This window comes from Panthera leo, chromosome F2 (genome assembly GCF_018350215.1).
Source record: "Panthera leo isolate Ple1 chromosome F2, P.leo_Ple1_pat1.1, whole genome shotgun sequence".
NCBI lineage: Eukaryota > Metazoa > Chordata > Mammalia > Carnivora > Felidae > Panthera > Panthera leo.
In genome coordinates this window covers 10,862,412-10,873,591 of record NC_056695.1, presented here as the reverse complement: position 1 = coordinate 10,873,591, position 11,180 = coordinate 10,862,412, and the positions used below count along the sequence as shown (strand labels likewise).

Genomic DNA, 11,180 nt, shown 5'->3' with positions numbered 1-11,180 from the left:
AGATGGAAGGGAAGGAGATGTGAGAAAAGGTATGGGGAGTCCATGTTGTGTCCTGGCACACCACTCTCCCTCATTTCCATGTGGTCATCAACCCAGAAGCCCTATGAACCCTGAACTTTCGGGATTTTTATGGAGACTTCATCATGTAGGCACGATTGATCATGGCCGCCATTTTCGTTCCCATCCTCCGTGAGGTTGACCTTCATGGTCTACTCTCCACGTCTGGGTAGTTGGAGTTAAGAGCTTTTTTAATCAAGAGTTCACTTTCCCACCCCTCACACCACACCATGCACGGACATATCACTTTGACTCCACTGACTGCACATGGAAGAAACTGGGCCCAAACTGGATAGAGGGACACAGTTCCCATGCATTTGGGTTTTCCCTCACAAGGCAGAGGAAAGTAGTAGGTCTACAGAAATCACTGTCTTCCCTAGGTGTCAGGATGTTGACAGTGATATTGTTCCTGCCCTGAACCATTTCATCTTCCTGATGCTCACAGAGCCATCAAACAGGCACCAATTATGGTTTCCAAGGAAGTTTGTAGAATTTTGAAATAATGTAGTATGTTGGTAATAAATGCTGAACTGATGACAGAAATTTAAGTTTGGAAGTATTTAATGTCAACCCAAAAGCTTTTTTTTAAGTTGTGGAAATACATATATATATAAGCATATTTTAGCATCTACAATTGAATTTGAACATTGACATTACAAAACACAAAACCTCATTGAAATTTTATCATAAAGACCTTTATTAAGAGGAAAAACATTTTCTGTTTCTTACTTTCATTTTGTACCTTGAAGGACCTGTAAATGTGGAGGTTCTTCTGAATCCAGAGGAGAGGAATTCTTTTCTTCTTACTGCTCTCTCCCCTATGCAATTTCCACCATGTCAATCTTGAGATGGGGAAAAGGCTGGGTTTATGCTACTTATAAAAATGATGGCGAGAAGAAAGCAAGCAATGGTTTAAGGGCGGGGGGGTGGGGGGGGTGGAAAGATACAAAAACTACAAAGCAATGCTTAGCAAAAGGTTCCTGAAAAGCCACGCATAGACGCCCAACGATGTTATCGTTTCTTATACTTTCTTCATAGATTCTCTTCCAGCTCTCTCTGATTGTACCTGACAGGTGCTCTCAATTGCAGAGGAAGCGACATAGCTGTGAGAAAGTCGCACGGAGCAGTTGGCAATCAACATGCACTGTAAAGTTGTGTGGAGTGGGAAAATGTTCTTAGCATCCTCCTTGGCGCCAGAAACAAGTGGAACGAAGTACTTCCAGGCTCCCTTTGTGGGGTCTTGGGCCCTAGTGTGCAGGGGTGCTTCCTCCCAGGAAGGTAAATATAACCCTCTCCTGCCTGGACTTCCCACCGAGGACAGAGCCTCAGGGATGAATCTGTTGGCCTACAGCCAAGACTTACCTATTTCCCCACCCCCGTCATCTGGAAAAACGAAGTTGCAAGTTCCTGTGTTTTAGAGGTAAGGAGGGAAACCATGATTGGTGATTTCCTCCCCGCACTTACCTACCCGAGGAAGGGGGAGGCTGATTCCAGGCGTTCTGTGCCTCTCCCAAGAGCATCACTGGGCTTCCAATTTTAAGAGACAAGAATCTCACCCGGGGCAACTACCAAGCCCACGTGTTTTCCCTCTAGCCTGATCGTGTGTGCTGATGACCGTTTCCCTATTTACACTTTGACTTACCCCTGTGGTCTTCTTAAAGTTTCTCAGGTAGCCCTAGCCTTGCAAACCTTCCAGTGGGGCACAGATCTTTGGGAGGTGAGGGCTGCAGGCAGAAGGGAGCAACAGAAAGGAGGAGACTCCTAAGCCCATTCACGCCCTGCAGTCCTTTCCTGTCCCTAGCCCAGTAGCCCATTACAGCGCACGGATGATTCGCGCTCCCTGCGGGTTCCTGGTCCCCAGGACCGGCGCTGCGTGTTATAGTCACCACCACCAGGGGCTGGGAGAAGGGTGGGGGCGCAGAGACAGGAGTGGGGAAGGCCACGCAAGGGGAGGTGGCGGATGCAGAGAAAGAGGTGGGGACCGCCGCGGAGCGGGCGGTGGGAGCGGGGTGGGGCCAGGGCGGGCCCAGGGGCGGGGCTGCGGGGCGGGGTGCGCCACAGCGCCCCCTTGCTGCGCGCTCCCCGCCGTGCCCCGGGGCGGCCGGTGGCTAGGGCTCCGCAGCCCCTTTGTGTGCGACGCGTTGGCCGAGAGGAGCGCGGCTCGGGCACGGCGGAGGCTCGGCGGGGTCCCGCCGCCCCGGCCCGGTCCCGGCCGCGCTCTCCTCCTCCTTCTCCGCTCCTCCCTCCTCCGGCCCCCGGCCCCCAGCCCCACGCCGCAGCCATTGGGCCGCGAGCAGCCCCGCGTCCTGCCGCGCACCCTACCCCGCCCGGCCCGGGGCGTTCACCCCCTCCCCCCCACTCCCGCCCTGTCCCCGTCTTCATTCCTCCCCCCCATCCCAGGCCTCCAAGGTGGAGAAAATAAACTAAAAGCAGAGCAACTCAGAGACTCCAATAAAACGCCCAGGACCTAGAGCCCGAGCGCGAGCGCGTGTGCCGGGCGGCGAGGGGCGCGGGAGGCGGGGATGGGGGGGGCGGGCGGGGGGACAATGAGCGCATGAAGTTACCTGCCCGGCGGCGGCGGCGGCGGCGGCGGCGGCGGCGGTGGCGGCGGGGCCGGGAGGCGGCGGCGGAGCAGGCTGCGCGCTCGGCGCCGACGGGTGCGCGCCGCGGCTTGGGGGAGAGTTGAGCGCTTTTCCCCCCTCTTTTTTTTTTTCTTTTTTTTTTTTTTTTCTCCTCTTCTTCTTAAACAAACCACAAACGGATGTGAGGGAAGGAAGGTGTTTCTTTTACTCCTGAGTCCAGACACCTCTCTCTGTTCCGTCTAAGCTTGTTTTGCTGAACACTTTTTTTAAAAAAAGGAAAAGAAAAGGAGTTGCTTGATGTGAGAGTGAAATGGACGTAAGATTTTATCCACCTCCAGCCCAGCCCGCCGCTGCGCCCGACGCTCCCTGTCTGGGACCTTCTCCCTGCCTGGACCCCTACTATTGCAACAAGGTGAACGCTCTGCTTTTGTTTCCACCGTGTTCTTGCTGCTTGATCCCGGGAGGGGGGCGGCGGCGGCGGCGGCGGGCCGGCTCGGCTGCCGGGGCCGGTCGGCGGAGGCCGGTCCCGGGCGCGCTCGGCTCGCAGCCCGCTACAGCCCTGCGTGCGCTTGGGTAGTAAATACTGTGCAGCACAGCTCCGGGGGTTTGCCAAACACCGCGATTGTGCGGAAAGTGACACGATTTGCTCGGATTCTTTCCTTCCTGCTGTTCGCGACTGAGGCTCCCTGCCTAGGTTTGCCGGGGGGCGTTTAAAAAAAAAATTAAGAGAAAACCACGGAATACTTTGGGGGTGTGTCTGGGGTCCGGGAACGGAGGCAGAGAGTAAGAGAACTCAGTTTATTTTCTAGTTTCCCCTTCTCCCTCCCGCCCTCTCTTGGGCTGCGGGGACTCGTGGCACCGCTTCCCTGCCCGGGATTAGTTGCCAGGGGAGCAGCCGGGAGTCGGGGTGCAGGGACCAGGGAGACGCCTCCGCCCCCCACGGGGAAAATTGCTCCACAAGTCTTTTGTTTTCCTAAACCCTTTCGGGCGGCCGAGCCCGGTGTTCGGACGCCGGTCTGCGGGCCGGGGTGCAGGGTGCAGCGGGGTAACAGGGTTTGGGGGACAGCTCCCGCTTTGGGGGGGGGGTGGCGGTGCGCGCGGTAATTGCAAGTTTGTTAGAAGCCAGGCTAGCGCGTTGAGTTCGCGTCCCAAGCTCCCGCACTCCTCACGGGGCTGGAGCAGGGTCCCGGTCTGGGCTGTACGCGCCAGCCCGGTGACCCCAGGTGCCAAGGCCGCGGGGGACCCGGGCGCGGCTAACCGGGCGGTTGGCCCGGGGCGAGGCGGGGTTGGGGGGGGGGCGCCGGCAGAGCTACGGCGGAGCCCCGTTTGTCCCATAGAATGGTCAGGGGATAGGAAGGGAGGGGGTTATCCTCGAGGCTTCTCCAACTCTCGGCCCCGAGAGGGAGGACGCGCAGGGACCGGTTTCCCGAGAGCGGCCGCAGGGCCACGGCTGTCCTCGCCTCGGGCTCATTGGACGTGTGTTAAGCGGTCCCGCCGGGTGAACGTCGGCGGGGAGGAGTGAGCTCTCGGAGACAGGGCGCGAGTGGTTTAGACGCCCAGCTCCCGCTCAACCTGCCTGATACTCTATCTCCTGCAAGCGATTCCATGCTGGCCCCTCGGTGAATTCCACTGTGTAAATCCTTAGGACTTCTAGTATTTGCCTGGTAGCGAGGCATCATCAAACAGCTTTCTTACGTGATACAGAGGTATTTAGCGCGCTGCCTCCTTAGCCCCCGGGGCTCTCCACCACGCAACCGCCTCGCAGCTCCGAGTGTTGGTCAGTCGAGACACACACACACACACACACACACACACACACACACACACACACACACAAAACTGTGACTTAAGTGAGCCGCAGATACCACTCCGTGCTGAAGCTCCTTGATGTTGTGTAAGGCTCAGTAAAAGGCATGGTACTGTATGCCGATGATGGATAGGGAAGTTTGGAACGAAGGAAATCTAGTCTTGGGCAAGGCAGAAAGGCATTTTATCACACAGAGAGAGCTCTGTAGCTAGGAACAGGTTGGAAAGCTCCGGTAACTTTGACAAGAGAAGTTTGTGTGAAGTTTCATTATTTGTCAGTAGCCTAGTTCTCCCATTCTAGAATCTGTTTTGCCTTTTTATAAGCAAGTATTTTGTGTTTGTAAAGTTCTATGTGGCTCATAAACTATCACTAATACTAATAAAAATAATAAAGTAGCAGACCTATCCTGGATCGTAAACACATATTCCACAGTTGTAACCAGAACCAAAAGGTCAGAACCATTTTGGCGATGAAACTGGACAAATCTTATTAAATTTATGGTGATTTTAGGCTCCAAAAAGAAGGCAACGACTTGGATACACATTTCACTCGTCTTTCTTGTAATAGTAGGGTCAGATTTAATTTAAAAGTTAAATGCTTTGGAAAATCAAGAATTACTTCAATATATTAAATCATTTTCCAATTAAGTGCTTTAAATAATTTTCGTGGGTTGTGCTGTGAATTGAATAAATTGATTTGCAAAGTCTTCAGAATTTCTTTACTAGCTCATTGAAGTTCCTTTTAAGTCCCCCCGTGTATGAGGAGCAAACTGTTCTTTTTAAATGCAAATTAGCCACCCTTTCTATAGGCCAGTTGCAAGTCTTCTATTTAACTTATCCAGGGAATAATGGATTTTTAAAGATGCAAAGTCATGATATACTTCTAATAGTAGGAAGAGACTTCATGGAAATGCTTCTCCAAGAATGCCTTCCCCTGCCTTTCTCTGTACAGCAGTCTATCAAATATATTTGTCACTGATCCCCGATTATATCAAATATACCGAGTAGGTTTGCTAGGCCCCAGAAAACCCAGACACTAATTTTTTTCTACTCCATCATGATTAACACTGATACACAATTTCTGTCCACCCCCGCTATTTTCGTTGCTTAGAATGTAGTCAACTAGCATTCATTTTCTGCGATGACTCAAGTGAATTTGCAGGGATATGGAAGATGGACAGAAGTTTGGAAGATGTGAAATCAGAAATCTGTATCGACATTTAGTAAAAATAAGTTGGATCAGCCTTCCCTCTGAGAGCCAAGACTGCAAAGTAAACCTTGTGTCTTTCAGAGGTGTAATGAATATGCAGTTTATTACAAGAAGCAGTCACTTTGTGAGGTTATTTGTTTTTAATAGGGTGATAAGATCATAAATTAATAATTATCTTTATTTTAAATCTGCCAACACTGTTGCAGTTAAAGTCGGAGTGCTAATAAATCCCAGCAGAACCAATATCTGTATGCGGTTCAGAACCATGCAGTTGTAGCTATAGTTTTCCCACTGACGTTTTTTCAATGTTAGAAGAGACCCTAATCCACAAAATGAATATCCTCTTCCTGAAGCTTCTCTAAACTAAAAGGGGGTTGTGTTACCCTGCTGACACTCTCCGGCACTGCATTGCCAAAACACTACTTACATTTTTCAGTCCATAAACTCCGTGGGAGGAATTTTTTTGGAAACAGTTTAATCTACCATTGCTCTATTGTGAGAGCACATTACGTTATGAACACATCACTATGCAAACTGGCCTCCATTTTCACATAGCCCATTGCGGGAGAAAAGTGAGAACAATGCGGGCGATGTTGGTTATGGCAACGGTGTGAGGCATCTCTTCTACAAACAGCCAGAATGGATGGCATGTTGCTGTATATAGGTCAGCCTTTGAAACAGCAGCGGAGCTCCTAGACTGGACACAAACATGCAGGCTGAAAGTGACAGGGTTCACCTCCTGAAACTTAAAGCATGGTTACATTTCAGACATTGAGAGATGGCATCATAGTTGAGTTTCATCTAATTAAGGCTATTTTAAGTAACATTGTATCCCTTGATTGAAATTAGATTAAAGGAGCTCAGGATTGGAGTGCAGCAGTAAAATATAGTCCTATTTTTTGTCCTAGTTGAAGACGTCAGAGCATGCGTTTGAATCTAAACCTACGGAGTAATAACAGTCCCTTTCAGTTTCTTAGTGCAGTGTCATTTGTAAAGATTGTTTTCACTGATTGTATGCTAAATTGGGACAAAGAAGTGGCACTTTTTCATTTTTACAATGATGTGATGTGTTCAGTTACTGCTCAGTATCTGCCCACATAAGGAGCGGTAATACAATGATGTTATGACATGGCTAATCACAGAGATGCTGACCTCTGCCAGCAGTGGGAGAGGAAATAATGATCTTCACTCTTCTCAGTGGTTGCTTTTGTGGAATAGGGTCCTGAATCTTTTCTTTGGTTGGTTTAGACACAGGGAAGTCCAGGATACAAACCCATGCTTAATGCTGGTTATATACAGAGTGAAGAATAATGGCCGTTGGGGATTGTTGGGCTTTTGTCATTGAAATGAGGAAGGACAGTGTATAATCTTTTCCTATAAACATAGGAAGAAGGACCTATGTGTGATGAACTCAGCGTTGAAATGTCAGCACTAACATTAAACACTTGAGAACTTTTGAGAAAAACAGGATTCATTATTGTCTCTGCAGAATCTCCTTTGAGCTTATTTTCCTATTTAGTTCGAGCGTTATGGGTTGTACTTTAACGTGACAAAGCGCATCACATCTAAAATACCGGATAGGCAAGCAATGAAGGCGGAGTCATTATTCCTACTTTAATTAATAAATGTAAGAAAAAAGAGGAGGATGGGAGAAGGAGAAGGAGGAGGAGGAGGAAGGGGAGGTATAAGCAATTTAGAGCATCATGCTTGATTAGTTCTCTGTCTGCCTCCATAACTTCCAGGACTTTAGGAAATTCATAGCTGATACTTAGGACGTCATTAGTGTGATTAAAACTCCCCTGGGGATTTTATTGGCTGGATCTTTCTTAAGTTTTGAGGTCTTTAAATATGTTTTAAATAAATTTTGTATGGGTAAGAAAGAGCATAAAACAAACCGTCATATGGTTTTGGCCACTAAATCAGATATACAGAAACCTCAAATGTAGCTGTCTTGACTTTGTGGGATATTTCGCTGTCACAAATTCCAATTTTAAATGTCCACCCAGAAATTATAGTTACGAGTTTTGGAGAGATCAAATGCTATTTTTTATTTTTTATTTTTTTAAAAATTTTTTTTTAACATTTATTTATTTTTGAGACAGAGAGAGACAGAGCATGAATGGGGGAGGGGCAGAGAGAGAGGGAGACACAGAATCGGAAGCAGGCTCCAGGCTCTGAGCCATCAGCCCAGAGCCTGACGCGGGGCTCGAACTCATGGACCGCGAGATCGTGACCTGAGCTGAAGTCAGACGCTCAACCAACTGAGCCACCCAGGCGCCCCAAATGCTATTTTTTAAAGTTTATTTATTCATTTTGAGGCATGGGGGAGATGGCAGTGGGGGCGGGGCGGGGTGTGGGGGGGAGAATCCCAAGCAGGCTCCAGGCTCAGTGTGGAGCTCAGCACAGTGCTTGATCCCACGACTGTGAGATCATGATCTGAGCCAAAATCAAGAGTCAGACACTTAGCCGACTGAGGTACCCAGGCACCCCTCAAATGCTATTTTTTAACATAGCTTACATGGCTTAGTATTCTCACAGTTTGTCATATATTTTTAGAGTTACTGAATGATGATATTAGCAATCATTTTAATATTTTCCTTAGGAAGACTAAGCTGATATTTAAATATTACCTAATAGGCTGCTTATCATAGATCTTTTTGAAATGATGTGATTGCAAGGGATGTGAGAACAGGAAAGAAGTGAGGTACTTGAACCTGGAAGAAGTAGGGGAAAGTTCCCAGTTCCACAGTGGCTTCCTTGGACCCCAAACTGGGTCTCACATACTGGTTCTGATGTGTGGAACTATTTTTGTGATCATACTTTTTTGTGGTGGGCTCAGTTCAAGAGAGGGATAACTTAGAGAATTGGAGGAAAATCTTATTGAGCTATGAAGGATGATTTACTCTAGGATTTTCCAACATTTTGCTAGGATACGAGAAAGTAGAAAACACCCTGGGGATAGTTCTCAACTAGTGGCGATCCTTCCTGTACTCTTTAGAAGAAGGCTGCCCTCAGGGCAGGTCAGTCTGTGTGACTTGTGCCTCTTCCCTCCTTCCCCCTCACCTCTTCCCAAACATCTCCAATCCTGGAACAGCCTGTCACGCTTGCTTCACTATGCCCTAATCTTAAGTTGAACCTGGGAGATCTGTACTTTCTAAGGTGAACTCTTCTCCCCCTCCTCAGGAACATGGCTCACCATGGCGGTCATCTTGTTGAGCAAGCCCCCTTTTCTGTTTGCCATCCCTGTTGCCATTATCATGTTAACTTATCCATTCTTCCTCCAGTACCTGACCATATTTTCCGGTTAAGGAAATGGGAATCTGCCAGTCTTCAGGCTCCTGTCCACTTTTTAAAATCCCAAATTAGGCTAGTCTCCTTTTCTCCATTTCCCCATCTGAGTGAATATGACATAGGGTCATACAATAATAGACCAAGGAAACTTAGATAGGATGCTGTGAGGGAAAATAACTATGGTGGTTATTTCTAAGCTCTCAGAGTTTTCTCCTTTCCCCTTCCCCCCACCCCCCCCCCACCCCCGTTTTAAACACAGTGTATTTAGAGCATGGAAATGGCTCCTGGACACATACCTTTCCGTGGGAAATCTTACTTAGATTGTAAAATATGAAATACGAAAGTGGTACTGTGGTCTCCTGATTTTTAGTTGGCATGCAGTAAGTTCGGTGAGTTATACTTACAGAAAGTAAATGGGTTGACAGACTTCTGTGTTGCCATCAGAATACGCATAGAGAATTAAAATGGGAATAGTTGGACAAGCAGAACTTCATCAAATTTAGATAACTTCTCCTACATTTTAGCTATCAGAATGTGAATCTCAAGGTTTCTGGGAAGTCATAACACAGAATATTTACGTTGCATCTCAATAAAAATAAAATGTAATGATTATGACTTGATTTAATTCTGTTTTAACAATTCCATTTTAAAAATATTATCAATTGTTTAAGTTAAAACTAACATTGGATACAACCACATCCCAGAATCTAAAAATGCATACCTTGAGGAGAACACAAGATTGTAGTAAACCGTAGTTAATAAATACTGTGGCCCCAACTATATAGTCCTTGCCTGCCAGAAGCTTCCATGTGAAGAGTCCAAATGCTTGAATGTCACTTGGTTTGTTTAAAGTGAACTTAAGCAAAATTTAAACATGGGAATATTTACTCCTTCCAACGTGAAAGATAACTTTCTTGCCTGTTCTTTACTTCCACTTTGGTGTCATTGATACAGGGTTTTTCAATTGATCGCTTTCTTTGAAGGCGCACTTCTCAGAGTCAGATAGCCTGTGGTCTCCATTCGTTGATGGGACCAGCAGTCGATACTGAGTTGTGTTAAATGGACTGTCCGTTAGGAAGCTGGAGTGCCAAGACGATACAACTCACATCTGCCCTAATGAATTTGAGAATTTTTTGTTTTAAACCACACATGCCAAGTTTCATCCCGAAGAGCAATTTCTCATTAAAAACTGTTGAGTTACAAACTGCTTAGAAATGTGGTTTATAATGGAAGTGCCAGCAGACTGTTAATTATAGCACTTCTTCTGTAATACTTTGAGACATGGAATTCACATTAACCTGAATGAGCTTTCCTAGTTATAACATATTTCTCCCTATAGCATTCATTTTGAAAATGGGAACATTATATTGCTCTGTGCTTGGATGTTCATGGTGCAGCGGAAAAGACCAGAAGGAGGAAAATGCCAGAAGGAAACCTCCCTGCTCTTTCATGACAGGAAGTACCAATATTTTTCCAGACCTCTAGAGTTTGATCTATGGAAAGTTTGCCCTACTTGATGAACAATTTTAAAGCGAACTTTTAAAAGCTATCTTCAGATTTCCATTTTCCTCAAGAAAAATCATCGTTTATACATATTTATAATACCAAAGGTCATGAAACCAGTTTTCCTGTTAATGCTTTTCTGTTTGTCCATTTTTCACTTTGGGGTTTTAAATGCTTCTGCGTTAGCCAAGTATTTATTGGTTTTCATTCCTGAGTTATGTGCTTTTATGAAATTCTTGAAAGGAGCTCCTAATTAAAGTAAGGCCATAGTTGGTTGATAAGAAGCTTTGCTGGTGGCCAAGAAAATATAAAGTATTTTGAGTTACTACGTAGACCTACAAATGATATGTATCTGATCCACACCAATGACAATGTGAGCCTTCTACATAAAATACCTTTCCATTGAAGGCTTTGAGAACCTATTTGGAGGTTACCTAGCCAGAAAAATCGGTGTGTGTGTGTGTGTGTGTGTGTGTGGTGTGTGTGTGTGTGTGGTTGGGTGAGTGTGTGTTTTTATGTGTTTCCAATGTTCTGGATATATTTCTGGCCGTAAATGCATAGGAATTTATCCTAACTGGCAGAATCTGTCAGTGTGTGCAACAATAACAACAAGGGAAATCATACTAGCTAATAGGAATGCCTCATTACCACTCCATTTTAAGAAACTTCGCCATATTTCACAAGAGGAGATATTTTCCAATGCCAGGGCTTTAATTAGGCATATTACAACC

At 46.6% G+C, this 11,180-nt stretch overlaps 1 protein-coding gene across 1 annotated transcript in view; it reads left to right on the top strand.

The window, feature by feature from the left end:
- Positions 1–2,808: 2,808 nt before the first annotated feature.
- TOX (thymocyte selection associated high mobility group box) overlaps positions 2,809–11,180 on the top strand; it is a 306,751-nt gene continuing 298,379 nt past the window's right edge. The window contains exon 1 of the mRNA XM_042924257.1: positions 2,809–3,051. Within this exon, the coding sequence (XP_042780191.1) occupies positions 2,950–3,051 (102 nt within the window). The 5' untranslated portion in view covers positions 2,809–2,949. The remainder of the gene's footprint in view (positions 3,052–11,180) is intronic.